Source organism: Oryctolagus cuniculus, chromosome 2, assembly GCF_051225735.1.
Source record: "Oryctolagus cuniculus isolate XC-2025 breed Fujian yellow rabbit chromosome 2, ASM5122573v1, whole genome shotgun sequence".
NCBI classification, from domain to species: domain Eukaryota; kingdom Metazoa; phylum Chordata; class Mammalia; order Lagomorpha; family Leporidae; genus Oryctolagus; species Oryctolagus cuniculus.
Genome location: NC_142868.1, coordinates 94,533,771 through 94,554,717, shown reverse-complemented (window position 1 = coordinate 94,554,717; position 20,947 = coordinate 94,533,771). Strand labels below are relative to the sequence as shown.

Here is a 20,947-nt window from a genome sequence, read left to right as displayed (position 1 = left end):
TTTTTTTTTTTTTTTTTTTCCCTGTATCTTGCTCATCTTTTTTGCACCCAATAGTGGAAAGAGGAGGGGATTTAACTGTCATACCAAATGGCTGCCTCCAAATACATAGTTGTAAAAACTCTCAGTTAAATTTCTCATATGATAAATATTGATAAATATAACCTGCATGTAAGAAAAACACTATGGGATTGGCATTTTTTTTCAAAAAAGATTTATTTATTTACTTGAAAGGCAGAGTTAGAGAGAGAGAGAGAGGTCTTCCATCTGGTGGTTCATTCCCTAATTGGCTGCAATGAGAGCTGCGCCAATCGGAAGCCAGGAGCCAGGAGCTTCTTCTGCGTCTTCCATGTGGGTGCAGGAGCCCAAGGACTTGGACCATCCTCTGCTGCCTTCCCAGGAGCTGGGTGGGAAGTGAAACATCTGGGACTTGAACCGGTGCCCATGTGGGATGCCGGCATCACAGGCGGTGGCTTTACCCACTACACCACAGTGCCAGGTCCTGGGGCTGGCATTGTGGTATAGCATATTAAGCCAGTGCCTGTGATGCAGGCATCCCATATGGAAACAGGTTCCTGTTACCACTGCTCCACTTCCAACCCAGCTCCCTGCTAATGCGCCTGGGAAAGCAGTGGAAGATGGCCCAAGTGTGTGGGTCCCCGCACCCATGTGAGAGACCTGGATGAAGGTCCTGGTTCCTGGCTTCAGCCTGGCCCAGTCCTGGACTTTTTAAGCCAATTGGGGAGTTAACCAGCAGATGGAAGACCTCTCTCTCTCTCTCTCTCTCTGTCTCTCTCTCTCTGTCCCCCTCTCCTTCTCCCTCTCCCTCTCTCACCCTGTTTCTGCCTTGCTGTCTCTACCATTCTCTCTGTAACTCTGCCTTTCAAATAAATAAATAAATCTTTTTTAAAAGTTTTATAAAATAAGTAAAAAGCTCTCTGGGCTCCTCTATTGTCGTTGAGCGTGCAGACCAAGGACTGTGGGCAGCTTTGCCATAAACTTGCCGGCTAAGTGAGAGTCCGCCGTTGGGTCGCCTTTTATTTTTTTTTTTTTTTTTTAAGTAACATCTACTAGTTAATCTCTTCAGCCTTTTTTCCCCCCAACTCTGCAGGCTGAAATGCACGTTTTCAGTGGTGTTCGGCCTGGATAGAAGCATCTTCCAGCAGCTCCAAACCAGTGCTGAGCAGATGGGGTTGGGAAAGGTTTAGGAGACAGGAGTGAAGTTTCCAGAATCTGAAATGTGTTGTAAAAATATTGATCTCAGCACAAACTTGTAGCCCAGACACAGGCGGGGAATTAACTACAGCAAAGCAGTAGTCAGCCTGCAGTGAGAAAGACACTCAGCCCTGACTGTTTTGTAGGTGACGAAAGTAACCCGTCTCGTCGCTAAGCCACTGCAGAGCTCAGAGAAGGCAGGCAGGGAGGCAGGCCAAGAGGAGGAAGCCATACACGGGTAGGGATTTGTCCACAGATTCTTTGAGCCACATCCCTTGGCCAATGCCCTGCGCAGCGATGGGGCCCAGGGTGAGTGGTTTGCTTCCGGCAGAAATCACACTGTGACGTCAGGACCGGGTCTGGAGAGGCTCGTGGAGTTTCATCCAGGCCTCCTCCGCGGGTGCAGGGACCCCAACACTTGGGCCATCTTCTGCTGCTTTCCCAAGGCACATTAGCAAGGAGCTGGATTAGAAGTAGAGCAGCTGGGACTCGAACTGGCAGCAATGTGGGATGCCGGCACTTGCAGGTGGTGGCTTTACCCATTACGCCACAGCGCCGGCCCCTCAAATAAATTCTAAAAGTTATTTTTAAAAGCAACTAGGGGCAGGCATTTGGTACAGTGGTTAAATTGCCAGTCTCGCTCTGCCTTTAAAATAAGATGAAAATAAATTGATTCATTAAAAATAGAATAAAAGTCTTACATTGGTATTAAAACTATAAGATACCATGGAATAAACCTAATAAAAACGAGAAGATCGTTTATGGTGAAAATGACGGATGCTATGGCCTAGTGGTTAAGTTGCCCTGCTTCCCACAGTGGGGTGCCCGGGTTCAGTCCCCGGCTCTGGCTGCTGCTGCCAACTTCCCACAAACGCAGACCAGAGAGACAGCAAGGCTGACTCAAGTAATGGGGTTGCTGCCGCCCATGTTGGAGACCTAGGTTGAGTTCCTGGCCCCCGGCCTCCACTGGCCCAGCCCTGGGCTATTGCAGGCATTTGGTGGACGAACTAGCAGATAATACCCCTTTATCTCAATAATTAGTTTGTCTTAAAGAAGAAAGGAAACTCATGGGCCTGATAAGCACCACTTTATGGTGTAGGAGCTTTGATACTGTTAATTTTTTTTAAGATTTATTAATTAGAATGACAGAGTCACAGAGAGAGGTAGAGACAGAGAAAGAGAGATCTTTCATATGCTGGTTCACTCCCCCAAATGGCTACAACGGCCAGAGCTGGGCTGATCTGAAACTAGGAGACAGGATCTTCTTCTGGGTCTCTGACGTGGGTGCAGGGGCCCAAGGACTTGGGTCCTCCGCTGCTTTCCCAGGAGCATTAGAAAGGAGCTGGATCAGAAATGGAGGAGCCAGGACCCGAACTGGCGTCATATGGGATGCCGGCACTGCAGGCCAGGGCTTTAACTCCCTGCACCACAAGGCCGGCACCTATTACGTTTTATTTCTTTCAAAAAAACAAAAAACAAAAAAGAAAAAGAAAAAGAAGAAAAAAAAAGAAAAACAAAACAAAAAAGAGCCTGCGTTGCAGCAGGATTTAATGAAGCTGGACTATGGACACGGGGTGTTCCATACGGATGTTCTCTGTAATTTTCTCCTTGTTTAAAGTATTTCGTGAAAATATTCAAAGAAGGCCGGCGCCTCGGCTCACTAGGCTAATCCTCCTCCTAGCGGCGCCGGCACACCGGGTTCTAGTCCAGGTCGGGGCGCCGGATTCTGTCCCGGTTGCCCCTCTTCCAGGCCAGCTCTCTGCTGTGGCCAGGGAGTGCAGTGGAGGATGGCCCAAGTGCTTGGGCCCTGCACCCCATGGGAGACCAGGAGAAGCACCTGGCTCCTGGCTTCGGATCAGCGCGGTGCGCGGGCCGCAGCACGCCGGCCATGGTGGCCATTGGAGGGTGAACCAAAGGCAAAAGGAAGACCTTTCTCTCTGTCTCTCTCTCTCACTGTTCACTCTGCCTGTCAAAAAAAAAAAAAAAGAAAATATTCAAAGAAAAAGAAGGTGTGACAGAGAGGCCGCAGGGAGCCGTAGCCGCTCTGGCCACACGGGGGCGCTGAGGGGTACGGAGGCGCGCGCAGCGCCCTCTGCCCTTGCAGGAGATCCCTGTCAGTCTGCCCATCCCCCCCTGTCCTGAGGGGGTCGTCCTCCTGTCAGTGCGCCCATCCCCCCCCGTCCTGAGGGTGTCGTCCTCCTGTCAGTGTGCCCATCCCCCCCATCATGAGGGGGTCGTCCTCCTGTCAGTGCGCCCATCCCCCCCATCATGAGGGGGTCGTCCTCCTGTGGGTCCGCCCATCCCCCCCTGCCGGCTTGGCTTGTCACGGAGGGCGCGCTGAGACAAGAACGCACAGGTGCCTCAGAGAGTCTAGTTCCAGCGCTTAGTAAGGGGAGTGTGCAGGCAGCTGAGCTCCAGAAGCCAAGATGGTGGGCGTGGCCCCCGGGGCGGGGGTGGGGGGCTCTGTCCTGGCTGCCTGGGTTGGAATCCCGGCTCTGTTCTTGGGTGGATTTCCTTTCTCTCTCTCTTTTTTAAAATAGATGAACTTTTTTAAAATTTTTATTTATCTGAGAGGTAGAGTTCCAGGCAGAGAGAGGTCTTCCATCCGCTGGTTCACTCTCAATGGTCACAACCAGAGTTGGGCCGATCCGAAGCCAGGAGCCAGGAGCTTCTTCCACGTCTCCCATGTGGGTACAGGGGCCCAAGCGCTTGGGCCATCCTCTACTGCTTTCCCAGGCCGCAGCAGAGAGCTGGATCGGAAGTGGAGCAGTGGGGACTCGAACCAGCGCTCATGTGGGATGTCCACACCGCAGCCAGTGGCTTTCCCCGCTAGGGCGGGACACCAGTCTTCTGAGTGGATTTCTTTATTTCCGCGTGCGTCCGTTTTCCTCGTGGTACACTGAGTCCACGTGCTGGTGAGGATGCCGAGTTAAGATCCCGATCGCCCAGTGCTCAGAACGGTGTCGGGGCCCCTTTGAAGCAGCCAGGACTCGAACTGGCGCCCATATGGGATGCTGGCACTGCAGGCGGCGGCTTTACCCGCTACGCCATGGCGCCGGCCCCCCGCGTTCTCTTTATGCAGTCATTGGTGGGTGGGCTCTGAGGTGGTTTCCATTTCTTGGCTCCTGCGAACAGTCCTGCCAGAGACACGGCCGTGCAGGTCCCTCTCGGGTGGATTTCATTGTCCTTGGACATGCACCCCGGAGTGGGATTGCTGGGTCACGTGGTCATTTTATTTTTTATCTTTTGGGGGAGCCCCTCCACACTGTTTTTCTGCAATAGCAAAAAATCATCTGTGCCCCCATCAACCCATGGGGCACACCCTGGCCAGCGCGGGCTGCCTTCTGTCTCGTTGATCATAGTGCTTGGCAGTGGAGTGAGGCCATAGGGATCTCCTCTAGGTTTGACTTGCATTCCCTGCCTCCCCCCACCCCCGGCATTTTCCGTGCACCTGTCGGCCATCTGTGTGCCTGGCCCTTCTTCCCCCTCGGGATGTGCCCGCAGGGGTGCAGCCCTGTGTAGCCTTAGGGGGCTTAGTCCTTGAGTTCCGTTCCTTGTTGGTGACACAGCTCCCAGCCCGCTTCGGGGTCTTTGCTAGTGTTTTCTTCTCAGAGTGTGGGACTGCAGGGCAAGTGATCCTCTCCCTCTTTCCGGCTTCCTGCTCTCCACCCCCTCCTGGGGGCAACCATGAGTTAAACCCAGAAATCCCTGCTGTGCACCTGCTAGGGACCCAGGCCTCTGCTACTCACTCTCATCCCCTGCCTGAGAGGAGCCCAGGCCGGCAGCTTCCCACGGCCCACGGCGAGCCTTTCAGTCGTTGCCAAATCAGACCATCTGCCTGGTGCTGGAGCTGTTGGGACTCGCGTCTACCACAGCCTACTGCTTTTACGTTTTTAGCTTTCTGCCCCCTCAAAAAAAAAAAAAAAAAGTGCTACTGTTTTGGGTCCAGTGCTTCCAAAAAAAAAAAAGTGCTGTGTGGTTATTGTTAGTCTTGATCGGGCCCAGACTCTGCCCTCCCCCATCAGTCCCCTCAAGTGCTTGTCTGCCCTGAGCCGCCCAGCCCCGTGGTGGGACAGCGGGGTCACAGTGCCGCCCTCCGGGGCATCTCCGCACAGCCGCTGTGCCTTCAAGGCAGGGCCTGTTTGGGTTCTGCGAGAAAACCACAGAGCAGATGGCTGCCCCGTCAGGGGGCCCTGGAGCGGCTCGGCCTGGCGGGAGGGGGGCCGCCGAGACCCTTCTGGGGAAGGCCTGGACCGCGCGGCTGCCCTTGGCCTCCGGGAAGGGAAACAGTGGCGCCATCACCCCCAGGCAGCAGCCCCATCTGTGTGAGGCCACCCCGCCCCGGGCTCCAGGCCTCCCAGTCTAGTTCCTTTGGGTCATCTGTCCCCCTGCCAACCCTCAGCTGTTCTTCCCGGGGATGAGGCCACTCTGGGCAGGTGCCACCTCGTCCCATGGTCACGTGCACGGAGCTTGCCAAAGAGCCCTGCCCAGGCCAGGCCTGCAGGAGGAGCTTGGCCTAGGGCGGACCCAGCCTGGGCAGCCCGGGCGGCTTCGGGAGCTGCTGGCGGGATCCCCTTCCCGCCGGCCGCTGTGTGCTGGTGACTCACCTCTGGTTCCCGGGAACCTTGTTATTTTTGGCCCTGCTGTTTTTCAGATTGTGCCCAGATCCCTGCAAAGTGGGACGCTTAAGCCTCATGGGAGCCCCTTCCCCCCGCCCCCAGGAAGACACGAAGGCCACAGCCCTGTGGCGTGGAGGGCCCTGGCCTGTGTCGCCAGTCAGCTCTGCAGGGCTCCTGTGCTCAAGATGTGCCCTTAAGCTTCCCGCTCCCGAGGGGCCCAGGCTCTCGGGTAATCTGCCAGCCCCAGGTGGGCAACGCCCTCGGGAGCTGGAGAGATAGGGCGGCCTTGGCAGATAAGGCAGGGGCCGCTGATGCGCTGGGCCAGGCCCGGGCAGATGCGCTGGGCCAGGCCCAGGCTGCGGTACGTGCAGCAGCCTTGGCCGCTTCTCCGGCAGAGCCCGGCCGACCCCCGGCGGGACCCTGGCTAAGGACAGAAGCATGCCCTGCCCCTTGGGCTTCGGCAGAGTGAGTACCGGGGTGGGGGGGGGAGGGAGGCGCCACCCGGCCAGACGCCCACCTGCCCCGTGTCGCGGCTGTGGCCACCCGGGCAGCCCCTCCCGCAGTCTCGCTGAACGGAGCAGGTGGTCTCTCATGCAGTTCCTGCAAGTGCAGCCGGGGCCGTGTGGTCCCCCGGAGTTCTGCCTGCTTGGATCTCTGATGACGCTCTGTCCACACTTGGTACTGGGAAAGGTGATCCTGGGTTCTAAACCAAAGAGGGTGAGCCCCCTGCTGACCCTCATGGGTTAACACAAGCGGCTGTGCAAGTGGCCACAGGGTCACACAGGTACCTGTTCAAATGGCCATGAAATAAGACAGGCACCTGTGCAGGTGGGCCGCTCTGACGGGTGTGTGAGAGTGTGTGTGTGTGTGTGTGTATGTGAGAGTCTGTGTGTGTGTGTGTGTGTGTGTGTTAGGGGCGGGGGCATCCTCATTTGGAAGGGGACTTGCGTGTGTTTCGTCGGAGACCACCAGGGCCAGTTGCCTCCTGGTCCCTTCTCTAATGCTGTGCCGACAGCTACGGGGACGCGCGGAATGAAGGGGAGAGCGCGCGCCGAGTGGCCCCGGGAGATAGGGTCTGGGGCGCAGCACAGAAGGGAAGGTGGGTGTGACCGAGGCCACCTGCCCGCCCCCGGGACCCCGTGCTTCCCGCTCAGATAGAGCTATCGGCAGTGCGCAGCGCCCTGTGCCCGGGAAGGTGCTGGCTTTGGGGGTGGATTCATAGCGCCAGGCTGGCCGCGCTCAGGGGCCTCCTGGCTGAGTCCCGGAGGACGCGGGCAAGCCGGGCGAGGCGGGGTTTCCCTTCCTGGCATCCTGGCCGTTTGCCTCTCCTGGTCGATTGTTGTCGCTCCCGCAGAGCGCGGAGGAGGACGCTGGCCAGCGGCACGCACCGTCCGGTTGAGCCCAGTCTTTTCTCTTGGCCCAGCTGCTGGGGGCCGTGGACTTGTAGTCAGGCTTGGCTGCCTGCTCTTGACAGGCCTCAGGAAACAGGGGAAGAGGCTGTCTCAGTGAACTGTCTCAGACCCCGATACCAACCGCGAGCCCCGTGCTCTGCGGGAATTAGGGACAGCTGATGGACAGCGGGCTTAAAGCTGGCATGGTACTCCCACCAGCCAGTGAGCCTCGGTTTACTCATCTGGGGAGTGGGCCTGCTGGGGGGCTGCAGTGAGACACTGGGCTCTGCAAACGTCCGGAAAGCGAGCAAGAAGCTTAGAGTGGTTTAGAATTATGGTCACGAAGGCTGATACACTCAGCTGACCCCTGACCTTATGGGTAAACGGAAATGACATTTGTTTAATTAATTTATTTGAAAGGCAGAGTTACACAGAGTAGGAGAGACAGAAAGATCTTCCATTTGCTGGTTCAGTCCCCAAATTTTGGTCACGACCGTCTGGACTGGGCTAGGCCAGGTCTCCCACGTAGGTGGGGGCCCAAGCACTTGGCCGTCTTCTGCTGCCTTCCCAGGCCATTAGCAGGGAGCTGGAGCAGAAGTGGAGCAGCCGGGACTCAAACAGGCACTCATGTGGGATGCCAGCCCTGATAATGGCTGTTTATTTATTTATTAAAGATTCATTTACTTATTTGAAAGGCAGAGTTACAGAGAGGCAGAGGCAGAGAGAAATGTTAAATCTGCTGGTTCACTCCCCAAATGGTGACAACGGCTGGAGCTGGGCTGATCCGAAGCCAGGAGCCAGGAGCTTCTTCTGGGTCTCCCATGTGGGTGCAGGGGCCCAAGGACTTGGGCCATCTTCTTCTGCCTTCCCAGGCCACAGCAGGGAGCTGGATCAGGAGTGGAGCAGCTGGGCCTTGAACTGGTGCCCATATGGGATGCCGGCACTGCAGGCAGCGGCTTTACCACTACGCCACAGCGCCGGTCTGGATAATGACTCTTTAAACCCCAGTTTCTGCCCCTCATCCCTGCGGAATGCAGCTGACTTATTTTGAGGTCACTCTAAGGAAATGTACCTAGAAAGACGGGGCTTGTTGTTGCTGCTGACGAGCATAAGGGAACGGAGAGAGAACAGGGTGCTGACTGAAGCCCTGCGCCCTGGCCACGCGACAGCCTTTGACAGGCACCCCCAAGCACCTGCTGGGTTCCAGTCCTGGGAACAGAGCAGGGAGCCCAACGGAGGAGAACCCAGGGTCCAGAGCACGGGCAGGAGGCAGATGCAAGCGTAAGGCAGTGAATCACGTCCAGGAGGAGGGGAAAGGACTCCTGGGAGGAGAGGAGCAAGCGAGGGGAGTCAGGAGGGGGTGTGGGGCTCTGCAAAGGGGAGCCTCAGGAGGGCTCAGGGGAGGAGCCTGGCTCGTGCAGAGGTCCTGAGGCAGGTGTGTGAGACCATCAGGAGGCCAGAGTGGCTGGGGCAGAGGAGGGGGGCGAGCAGGAGGAGCTGAGGTCTGGGGGTGGGGGTGGGGGCAGGGTAGGGCACAGGTGCAGGAAGCACGGGGCCTTTGTGCTTCGTGGTGAGGAGTTTGCTTTTACCTTGAGTGAGGCTAGAAGCAGTGGCTGGTTTGGGTGGCAGAGAGACAATTGGTGCGATTTGGCCTCTACCATAGCCTTTGACACCAAACTCCTAGGAACAGGAGCAGGTGACACGGTGCGGCAGGTGGTGTTCTCCCTGGGTCACAGTGCTCACTCAGCCTCATCCCTCTGGGATGCACAGGGCTGGGGGTTGGCACGGTCGCGCATGCTTCTATTTCGTGGTCAGACCCGGGACCTGAAATCCCCCTGTGTCTTACACTCTAAAGACAAACGGTCCATATGGGGGAAGCCTCACTGAGAAAGCTATCGGTGGGGAGGTTTGCCGTAGCAGTTCGGGCACCTGTTCACGCCCACATCCCACAGGACCTGGACTCAATGCCGAGCCTCACTCCTGAACCCAGCTTCCTGCCAGCGCAGAGCCGGGGAGGCAGCAGCCAATCAGCTCAAGTCGGCTCCCTGCCATGTGTGTGAGTGGGAGACCCGGATGAAGTTCCCAATTCCTGGCTCTGGCCCAGGGCCCCCGGCCACTGTGGGTGCTGGGAGAATGAACTGGAGAAGGGAGGAGCTCTCTGTCAAATACGTAAATGAGTTTTTAAAGAAAAACTACGTTGGTCAAACTGAAAAGGAGACAGAGCACTGTGAAGGTCAGGGTCCCGTGCCGGGGGCGGTCCACACAGCCCCTGCTGATCCTCCCGCAGCGCCTGCTCCCGGAACCCCAGCATCGAGACAGCGGGCAGGGCTGAGGGCTCAGCTGCCGTGCAGGAGCGCCCGAAGCCGCGTGTGGGTGGGGGTTGGGCTGGGTTGTGTTCCCCGTGGTATCCTTGGCATGTGCCTCCTGCCTGGCGCACAGTAGGCGCTTTCTCAGATGGGCAGGGAGTGGTTTGCACAGCACCCACAGAGTGATGGCTGCTCCCTCGTTCGGCTGCAGACCTGCAGTTGAAGCCTGCTCAGGGTGTCTGTGTCGGCTCTGCAGATGCGCTGCCGTTAGGACGGTTGAAGTTCCCGAGACAGTTTCCCTTCCTCCCGTCTCTCACTGCCTTTGCCCGCGCTCCATTCCGCCCGGCCCGTTTCCCACACTTTTGGGCTTTTTGACATAAATCCCGCCCCCAGCATAGTGACTCAGCGTTGAGTCACTTCCTCCTCTCCTTCCCTCCCTGCCTCCCGCCGCTAACGTGGGAATGTCTTGAACTTGGGGCTGGAAAAAAACGAGTGTGAAATGAATGAACTTGAAACCCAGCAGTGGATGTGAGGCCTGCTTCTATGTGTAAGACGGATGAACTTCAAACCAGGAGTCAGTGTAAACCTGCTCCGGCCCCGCATGCCCAGATCCTGAGCAGTGACCGGCAGGAAGGGGGCACGCGGGCCCTGGGCAGGAGTGGACTTGGAAGGTCACGGGCGGCTGAGCTCCTCCCCGCGGCTGCTATCTTGGCTGCAGCCTGCAGCCTGCAGCCTGCTCTGGGTTTGTCATGCTTCTCCAGGGGGCGTGACAGCCGGTGAGGGATCTGGGGAGAAGCGGTGGAGCCTTGCCCCTCGCCCGCCTCCAGTCGTCCCCCGCGCCCTCCCTCTGTGTTTCCTTGTCATCCCCATGGGCTAGGCTGATTGATGTCTGCAAGAAAGAAGTGAAAGAAGTGCAGTCAGGGTGGGAGGCGGCTTGTCGCTTCAGGGTCCATTACGGCAGGGAGGTGGCGGGGAGCGCGGCCAGGCGGTGTTGCCTGTCGATGGCAGATTACTCAAACCCAACAAGCAGAGGCTTCCGTTCCTGAGAAAGCCCGGGTCCCCGGCCTGTACCGGGCCATGTGAGGCCAGGCTGGCCCTGCCCAGCGGGAGGAGGTGCGGGCGGAAGGCCGTTCAGCTTTCTCCAGAAGCCGGAAGTGATACAGCGCCCGGGGACCTCAGAAAGTTCCTGGCAAATGGGCTCACATGGTTGCGGTGCCCGGAAAATGTTCATTCTGTGTTCTGTGGGCTTTGGGAAGAGAGTACCTGGCTCCAGTTTCTATCAGAAATGCTGAAAAGATGCTGGCTTTGGGCATCAGCACCAGGGGCTGACCCACGGCCACGCAGATGACCCACTGCCTTCCTGGGGCTCACTCCGGCATTCTCTCCCCTGGTGGGGATGAGCTGGGGTGGTCTCCTGTGTGCTCGTGGTTTCCTGGGGGAGGAGGGATTTCCCTGCACCCTCCGAGTCACTCCCAAGGCTGGCTCATGCTCAGTCCCCGTGGTGTGACCTACAGGGCAGCACAACCCCCTGGTCCTTGGACAGCTTCGTTTTCCCTCTGCCGGGAAGCCTCAGGCCCCACTGCAGGGGCTCTGAGGGGGTTGGCGCAAAGTATCTTCTGTCTGTCGCATCCGTTTTAGTCTTCACCACAGGATCCAGAGTGGTCCCGATGCACAGGACTGGTGCTCAGTGGGCTCAGCTGAGACTGGGACAAAGCGAGGCGTGGGATTCAGGGCTGTGAGTGGGGAATGAGGTGGTGTGGGGGCACGGGGAGGGAGAGGAAATCTTCCCCTGCTTGGGACATCCGGGCTCAGATCTCACACACACACACACCCAGCTCCTGTACGCACACACACATACACACACACCCAGCTCCTGCATGTACACACACACCCAGCTCCTGCACACACACACCCCCAGTTCCTGCACACACATACTCATACACCCAGCTCCTGCACACACACACAACCAGCTCTTGCACACACACACACATACACACACACCCAGCTCCTGCACACACACACCCAGCTCCTGCATGCACACACACACACCCAGCTTCTGCATGTACACACACACACACATACACACCCAGCTCCTATACACACACACACATACACACACACCCAGCTCCTGCACACACACACACCCAGCTCCTGCACACACACATACATACACCCAGCTCCTGCGCACACACACACACACCCAGCTCCTGCACACACACACACCCAGCTCCTGCACACACACACACACACACACACACACACACCCAGCTCCTGTACACACACACACACACAACCAGCTCTTGCACACACACACACATACACACACACCCAGCTCCTGCACACACACACCCAGCTCCTGCATGCACACACACACACCCAGCTTCTGCATGTACACACACACACACATACACACCCAGCTCCTATACACACACACACATACACACACACCCAGCTCCTGCACACACACACACCCAGCTCCTGCACACACACATACATACACCCAGCTCCTGCGCACACACACACACACCCAGCTCCTGCACACACACACACCCAGCTCCTGCACACACACACACACACACACACACCCAGCTCCTGTACACACACACACACACACCCAGCTCCTGTACACACACACATACACACACCCAGCTCCTGCACACACATACACACCCAGCTCCTGTACACACACACACACCCAGCTCCTGCACACACATACACACCCAGCTCCTGTACACACACACACACCCAGCTCTTGCACACACACACACACCCAGCTCCTGCACACACACACCCAGCTCTTGCACACACATACACACCCAGCTCCTGCACACACACACACCCAGCTCCTGTACACACACACACACACACACACCCAGCTCCTGCACACACACACAGCTCCTGCACACACACACAGCCTGCTCCTGCATGTGCATCCTCCCTGGACGTTTATACCTCCGAGGGACTGGGTTCCAGGCTGCCTGGTTGTCGCCCGGATGGTTGTGTGGAACTGAAGGTGGAGTGGTTGAACTTAGAAGGGGCCAGTGCTGAACTGGTGCTCTCTGGTGTGAATTGCCTAGGGTTGAGGCTGAGAACGGGCAGCTCCTCTGGGCCTGTGCCCCTGGGGATTCTCCCTGCCCCTGTGCTAGCCTCTCACTTTGCATGAGAGCGGGCACGGTGCTTCTTTACCGCTTTGTTCGGATGTGACGCTGGAACCGTGAGCCTGGCGGGGGCGTCCTCGCTTTCCACATCAGCACACACAGCCTGAGCTGTCAGTGGAACTGCCCAGGCCCCCAGCCGCTCCCCTGCCTGCTGTCCGTCTCCTCCACAGCACGCATTCTGGTCGTGCCTGGTTCCTGAAGTGGGCAGTGTGGGTGGCCTTGCCCGGGCAGGACAGAGGGGAGCAGCCTGGGGGCTCCACCACGACCAGAGCGCCTGGGTTTGAATCCTGGCTCTGCCACTTTCTGGTTTGTCCTTGAGCCCAACAGACAAGGGGACTTCAAAAACAAGTTCCTGGAAAATGGAATTAAAAAGACACGTGTACTTGGGTGCCCCCAAAAATGTGCCCATCCATGCATATGCAGGGTCTTTACATGGTTCATGGAAAATGCATGTTATGAAAAGATTATGCGTGGATGTCAGCATTTTTTGCACCAAAACAGACTGATCTTTAATTGCATTTTCATGAATTTGTCTGAATACAGCCTCTCCACACCTGTCTTCACTCCCTGCCTGTCAGCTGAAGGTGGTGGAGACTTGCTTTGGCGTCTGAGGCGGACGCCTGGCATTTCAGGAGACGCTCGTTGGCATAATTAGTGGGGTCTTTGTGTGGGGGGCTGGGAAATCACAAGTTTGCCTCTGAATCAATAGCTTTCCACATTTTAAGAACTTTGGAAATTTAACATTGAGAAAAAACTTTAATTGATTTTATTTATTTGAAAGGCAAAGAGGGGCTGGCGCCGCGGCTCACTAGGCTAATCCTCCGCCTTGCGGCGCCGGCACACCAGGTTCTAGTCCCGGTCGGGGCGCCGGATTCTGTCCCGGTTGCCCCTCTTCCAGGCCAGCTCTCTGCTGTGGCCAGGGAGTGCAGTGGAGGATGGCCTAAGTGCTTGGGCCCTGCACCCCATGGGAGACCAGGAGAAGCACCTGGCTCCTGGCTTCGGATCAGCGCGGTGCGCTGGCCGTGGCAGCCATTGGAGGGTGAACCAACGGCAAAAGGAAGACCTTTCTCTCTGTCTCTCTCTCTCACTGTCCACTCTGCCTGTCAAAAAGAAAAAAAAAAGGCAGAGAGAGAGAGAGAGACAGAGATCTCCTGTCTGCTGATTCACTCCCCAGATGCCCACAATAGCCAAAGTTGGGTCAGACTGAAGCCAGGAGCCAGGCACTCAATCAATACAGGTCTCCCAAGTAGGGGGCAGGGATCCAAGCACTTGCGACCTCCCTCGGTGCACATTTGCTGGAAGCTGGAATCAGGAGTGGAGCTGAACTTGAGCTCAGGTGCTTCATTATGGGATGCAGGCATCTCGAGGGACGGCTTAGAGTCGCACCTGACGCCAACCGGGAACTTTGGAAATTTAGAAAAGTTCTTCCCACGTCTAAGGTGCCTTCGATTCAGGTCATCAGTGCTAGTGCAGTAGGGAGTGACGGTAAACCTCACAGGGCGGCGAATCTCCATGAGCGGGCTGAAGCTGAGCTGGGGAGCCATTGAGGCTGCTGTCGGGAGGATGAGGGGGTCTCAGGGAGCCTCATGGAATTTCACGGCAGAGAAAGCATGCGAAAGGGATGGGCAGTGCAGAAGGTGTGGGGGCGCACAATCCAGGGTTTGGGGATGGTCAATGGTGTGTGGTGACAGGGCACGAGGATGAAGTGACAGGCAGGTGGTGGTGTTGTGGCACAGTGGATTAAGCAGCCCCTGTGACACAGGCATCCCACACTGGAGCACTAGTTTGAGCCCTGGCTGCTCCACTTCCGAGCCAGCTCCCTGCTAATGTGCCTTGGACCCCTGCCACCCATATGGGAGACCCAGATGGAGCTCTGACTCCTGAGTTCAGCCTGGCCCAGTCCTGACCATCACAGCCATTTGAGGGTGGAAGATCTCTCTCTCTCTCTCTCTCTCTCTCTCTAACTCTGCTTCTCAAATAAATAAATGGTGGGGGATGTGCTAGATTGTAAACATTTTTGACTCTAGCATAAGACTTTGGACTTATGAGCGTGCAAGCAGACAATCAGAGGCGCGGAGATCACGGCTGATGCACCATTTATTCCCGCAGCCGATGGCATTGCGCGTCTTAGAAATCACTGATTAAACAACACTGTAATAGAAAACCAGTCTCCTCACCCGAGGTCAGTGCCAGCTTCCCGGGGGTGCTGTGTTGAGGGAGACCCCGAGCCACATGTAAAAGTGCTACAATAACTTAGCAACCTGGCCGGGGAGCCAGGTGGAGCAGGTGCACGGGGGGCGGGGCGGGCGCATCATTGGGAGGTTAGAGCAGCCGTCGCTGTTTCTCTGTCCTGCTCCTTTCTGTCTCCCTGTCTTTTTAAAATTCACTTTATTTACTTGGAAGATGGAGTTTCAGAGGGAGAGAGGGAGAGACAGAGGGTGGAGTCTTTCATCCGTTGCTTCATTCCCCAAAGGTCCGTAATGGCTGGGGTTGGACCAGATCAAAGCCGAGAGCCAGGGGCTTCTTTTGGGTCTCCCACGTGGGTGCAGGGGTCCAAGCGCTTGGACCATCTTCTACTGCTTTCCCAGGCGCTTTAGCAGAGAGCTGGATGGGAAGTGGAGCAGCTGGGACTGGAACCGGCGCCCATAGGTAATGCTGGTGCTGCGGACAGCTCTTAACCTGCTATGCCACAGCCCCAGCCCTGTCTTCTGCTTTTCAGGGTGGCCTGACTCAGCGGGGCCGTGTCCTGACTGTTTATTTGACAGACATCCATCTTTCAAGAGTGTCCCAAGCTAACCCGTGGGCTGCACCCTTGGTTTCGCTGGCTCACTTCTCTAAAGGTCACATGTTGTCCCGTTCCTTGTCCATCCCAGCTCCCGCCGTGAGGTTCTAGGGGGTTGGGTGCAGGTCAGACAGCCAGGACTTACTTGGCAGGGTCTCTGGTCCCACCTCGGCCTGTGCCACGCCAGACCAAGGCCAAGTGCGTGTGAACGGCCACCGGGTGTCGTCCATCAGCCAGTGTGGAGATTTCCGGCCCTGCTTGCCCAGGCTTTGGGTGTGACCACCAGCAGGGCAGGCCGTGACTCTGTGCAATGCTTGCCCATCCCCCTCTGGCCGAGCGGGCCCGCCCTCCTCTCCAGCTCTCGCTTTCCCCATTCTCTGGCCCCCAGATGGCCACGGTCCTCAGCCAGCGGTTCATCTGCCCCTGCCTTGGGCTGAGTCTGGCACTCAGCATGTACTCGTGGGGTTCTAAAGGGGATGACCGCCAAGCCCCGACTCTGACTTCCTGCTGTGGGTGTGCGCAGGTGAAGCTGCGTCAGGTGGTTGCCCCAAATGCCTCACTGTTCGGTGGAACGTGCTGCGTCGTCACCTTTCCTCCTGTCTTTGTGGAATCCCCCCGGGGGAAAAAAGAGCCCATTTTTAGAACCACAGCCAGGGCTGGCGCCGTGGCTCACTAGGCTAATCCTCTGCCTGCGGCGCCGGCACACCGGGTTCTAGTCCCGGTTGGGGCTCCGGGTTCTAGTCCTGGTTGCTCCTCTTCCAGGCCAGCTCTCTGCTGTGGCCCAGGAGGGCAGTGGAGGATGGCCCAAGTGCTTGGGTCCCTGCACCCCATGGGAGACCAGGAGAAGCACCTGGCTCCTGGCTTTGGATCGGCGCAGCACGCCAGCCGTAGCGGCCATTTGGGGGATGAACCAACAGAAGGAAGACCTTTCTCTCTGTCTCTCTCTCACTGTCTAACTCTGCCTGGCAAAGGAAGGAAGGAAGGAAGGAAGGAAGGAAGGACCGACCGCAGCCATTCTCAGACTGAACTCAGCAACATCTGCAGAGGGAGTGACGAGTGGCGAGGGAGGAGGGAGGAGGTCTGGCTCTCTCCCTCTCCGTCAAGCTTGTCTTCCTGTGACATTCTGACAGATTACTTTTCAACGTCCTTGGTTCTGCTTCTGAAAAACGCAGATCCTGGTCCCCCGGTGGCACTGGCTGCCACGCAGGGGCCAGGCGTCCAGCGCTCCGCTAGCACATTGTTCGGAAGGTCTCCGGCACAAAGGGTTGTGCGGGTAGACAGCCCAGGGCTGGGGACGTGGTCCCGGCACTTTCTCTCTGTTCCGGTGGGCGTGTTAGGAGCTTCTGCCTCCCACCGTTGGATAAGGCTGCTGTGTTCAGAGCCAGGAGCGCACGGGGCAGCCCCTGGTGGCCGGTGCAGAGCCTCTGCTTGTTTGCATCTAACTCCGCACCCACCATTCCCGTGAACTTGGTGCCTGAGTCTCCTCCCAGGGCCGTTTCTCAGGGTGGTGCAGGGTGGTCCCTGGCCTCGCCCTCTGGAGTCTGATCCCCACGGGGACTCGTGCTCACGCCCATCCCCGCAGAGGCCTGCTCCCTGCCCAGGAGCGGCGCTGAGCTAGTCTGCTGAGGCTCCAAGGACGCAGCCAGCAAACAGCACTCAGAGGTGGGGGAGGAGGGGAAGGGGAGGGGGAGGGGAGGGGAGGGGAGGGGAGGGAGGCGGCACCCACGCCAGGCTGGTCCAGTGAGGGAGGGACCCCTGGGGGTGCAGGCTGTGTGACCTCAGGAGACAAACCCAGGGAGACAGCAGCTCCAGGTGGGCTGGGGTGACCCCAGGGGAACAGGCTGTGGAGACAGAGGGAAGGGAGAGGGCGAGATTCCCCGTGGGGAGAGGACCAGGCCAGGCACACACGCAGACCAGCTCCAGGCACGGGACCAGGAGGATACAGACAGGCTGGGAGCCATGGCTGTAAGTGCACTGGAGGGAGCTGGCCAGGGCGCGTGGGGTCTGGAAAGCAGGGAGCAGCACTGTGGGGCTCGGAGCAGGGCGGCAGCAGGAGCCTGGCTGTGGTCAGAGCTGGCCCTTGTCCCAGGTTCACGGGCGGGGAGCCTGGGGCTGAGAGGCTGGTGGGGAGATCTCCCCCGTCTTGCCTCTCTCTCTCTCACTCTGCCTTTCAAATGAATGAAACAGATCCCTTTGTTGTTTACAAAGGAAGGAACCAACTAACTGCAGTTAGCTACTGCATTGAAGTTCCTGGTTTTCTTGTCATTCATCCTGCAGGCCAGAGGCTCGGTGGGGGTGGGGCCCCAGTGTTACACAGTTGAGCAGCTGGAGAACTGTCACAGGTGAGGGTGACCAGCCTTTCCCGTGTGGGTGATGTGGGGAAGCAGAGGAGTGTGAGTTAAATACTCCAGATTTGCTCAGAGCTGTAATACGTTTCCTGGTTTTGCGACTCTCTAAGGACAAGACTTGCAGTTTCTACATCTCTGTTTCTTAAGACTTACATATTCATTTGTAAGAGAGACCTCTTCCATCTCTGGTCCTGGTTCGCTCCCCAAATGGCTGCAAAAGCTAGGGCCGGGCCAGGCTGAAGTCGGAAGCAAGGAGCTCCTTGTGGGTCTCCTACATGTGTGCAGGGGTCCAAGCACCTGAGTCACTTTCCGCTGCTTTCCCAGGTGCATTAGCAGGGAGCTGGATCAGAAGCAGAACCGGCGCTCCAGTATGGGATGCTGGCATCGCCAATGGTGGCTTAACCTGCTACACCACAGCGCCCGCCCCTCTGCACATTGATTTACCCAGCATGCTCTTCAGGTTAGAGCGAGGGACACTGCACAGAGGCGCTGTTCCTGGGGACGCACTTTGGGAAACGTGGCAGGCTCCACGAGGAGGGCACGTTGGGACTTCCATCTTAGAAGGGCTGTTCATCACTGAGGCATGTGTGTGAGCCAGGGAGGGCTCTGGGACCGTGGCTTGGAGGAACCTGCAAGGCACAGAGGGAAAGAGGCAGAAGAACCGTCCCCAGCTGACCGAGTTGCCAGGGGCCGAGACTTCACTGCAGGCCTGGGTCCCAGGAGAGCAGATTCCAGCCCACTTTAGATGAGAACGAATTTTCTAAGCATTTGATCCTCAGAGCCCTGTCAGAGGGTTTTGTTTGTGAGAGGTAGAGGCAGACAGACCAGACAGAGAAAGCTCCCCTGTGCTGTTTCACTCCCCAAAAGCCTGCAGCAGCCAGGGCTGGGCCAGGCTTAAGCCAAGAGCCAGGAGCTCCATCCAGGTCTTTTTACATGAATGGCAGGGACCAGCCTCCTCCCAGGGTGTGCAGTATCAGGAAACTGGAATCGGGAGCTAACACCAGAACTTGAACCCAGGCACTCTGATAGAGGATGTGGGCGACCTAACCAGCCGGCAGCTTAACACCAGGAGTTTTGAACCAAGGACGGTTGTGTGGGCCAGGAGTAGGACTTGGGTGACGTTAAGTGTCCTGGTTACCAGGTAGACAGCTCGGGGAGGAAGTCGCTCCATGGTCGCTCCGCTGAGGACTGACCGCACCGCTCCGCGCATCGGCTGCTTTCTTTCTCCTCCCCGGAGATGGTCCGCATGCTGGGGTTAAGAGCTCTCTGCGGAAATGAGAAAACCATTCAATCAGCGAAAATGGACTTAGATGGGCCCTGGAGCTCGTTCTGAGTGGGTGTTTTAGAGGCGCCTGTGCCATTTGGATGAAGTGAGAAGTCTCAGAACTTTGCCGTCAGCGGGCGCCCAGTGACCCGATCGGTGATGGGCTTGAGATGTCATCGGCTGTGTAGGAGGGGGCTCTGCCACCGTGTTTGGGACCCAGATTTGCTGGCAAATCTATGAAAGTCGATGGCGCCGTCCCACGTGCTGGGTCACGGATGTCGATGCCACCAGAATGCTCAGAGTTGGAGGCGGCCTCTGTTCTCCGGGGGGCAGGAAGGGCATCGTGTAGGGGACCCAGGCCCCCCGCCAGGCTCTTGGCCTTGGAGCCCTGCTGGCCCCCTACTCCCTCCAGGACCCTGAGTCTCGGCGCTGGGGGCGGAGCCTGTGCCCCCCCCCCCACTTCCCCCACTTCTTTGCCCCTGTCCCTGCGCCCTCAGCTCTGTCCCCTCCCCTCGGAGGCAGGAGAAGGAGCCCTCCTCAGCTCTGTCCCCTCCCCTCGGAGGCAGGAGGAGCGGTGGGCATACAGACTGCAGGGGTGGGGGCGTGGAAGGTGCTGGGCTCGAAGGCAGCAGACTCCATCTCCCTGTGCCGTGACTTCCGCCACGGTGTTGGGGTTGGCAATGACCGCAGGCTTGTCCTCCGCAGGCGGCCCCGGAGGCTGTGTGGGCGGCAACGAGGAGGGCAGGCGAGGGAGCGGACGTGGTGAGATGTGCACTGACAGGCTGGGCTCAGGCTTGGGCGGAGAGCCCGAGAGGACGACCCCTGCGTCCCCGCACGCCCGGCCCAGGCTGTGGCTCCCAGGAGCGGGGCTCCTTGTCCAGCTCTGGTCAGGGCGGGGGCAGGCTGAATTGAGGGTGCATTCTGTCTGCAGGCAGCATTTACGCTGTCTCTTGGAATTACAGACCATGGGGGCCCTCCAGCTGAGGCAAGGCTGCCGGGCAGGGGGTGCAGGCCTGTGAACTTGCCCAAGGTCCAGAATATCTACAGGGGCCATGAAGGCGGAGGGTCCGGGGAGGCCGAGCCCTGAGCGGCCTTCCTGGAAACCCGCCCGCAGGCTTGTCCTCTCCTGGCTCTGTGCTCCCAAGCGGAGCCCCAGGGTCCCGTTTTGTTTGCAGAGGGAGACTTGCCAGGAGCGTGGGCGAGCAGGCAGAGGCGTTGCCGCTCCGCGCTCCGGCAGGGATTCCCCTCGCTTTCTAGGGAGAGGAGAAGTGGAAGGCCAAAGCCACTCTGTGTGGGGACTCTTGTGTGCATTCTCTCCCCGCCCCTAAGTGCACGATTGCCAAACCACAAACGCATCCACCTGCAGACCGCACAGCGGCCGCGGCAGCCCCTGCCCCCAGAGGGGGGCCTGACCCCCTGCAGCACGGTCTTGCTAGGGTTGTCTGGCGCTTCCCAGGCCAGAGGCATGCACACACATGTACACACATGCGTAGCGAGCTCACGCACTCCCTCTGAGTCGGGGGCGGGGGCTGGGAGGTTTGGGGCCACCCTGGGGGTCCGGGAAGGAGCGCAGTGGCAAAGGAAAGCATCTGCCCCCTCCTCCTCTCCCGGTGACCGTGGGAGGACCGTCTCATCCCGGCGGGGGGAAGCGGGAGCTATAATAACGGTGAGTCACTCAGGTTCCCTCAACAAACTCCCACGGGCATGTGGGAAATGAGAACGCTCCTTATGAATTCGGGCCCAGGCCAAGAGCAAGTCACGGAGAATGTTCTCAGCTAAAAATCGAGAGGGGTGGACTGATCATCCAGCCGTGTTAGGCGAGTGGCCGGGGGGGAGGCAGGCCCAGGAGCACGCACGCCTGCAGCTG

At 58.1% G+C, this 20,947-nt stretch overlaps 1 protein-coding gene across 8 annotated transcripts in view; it reads left to right on the top strand.

The window, feature by feature from the left end:
* The window catches only part of ANK1 (ankyrin 1), a 184,864-nt gene that overhangs the window by 66,857 nt on the left and 97,060 nt on the right, over nt 1–20,947 (top strand). The window contains exon 1 of one of the 8 annotated variants that reach the window (XM_070068604.2): nt 5,926–6,296. The exons of 6 other annotated variants lie outside the window; for them this stretch is intronic. In XM_070068604.2, the coding sequence (XP_069924705.1) occupies nt 6,270–6,296 (27 nt within the window). In that variant the 5' untranslated portion in view covers nt 5,926–6,269. Of the gene's footprint in view, nt 1–5,925; nt 6,297–20,947 lie in introns of those variants that run through there. One more of the 8 variants, XM_070068603.2, reaches the window with a different exon arrangement.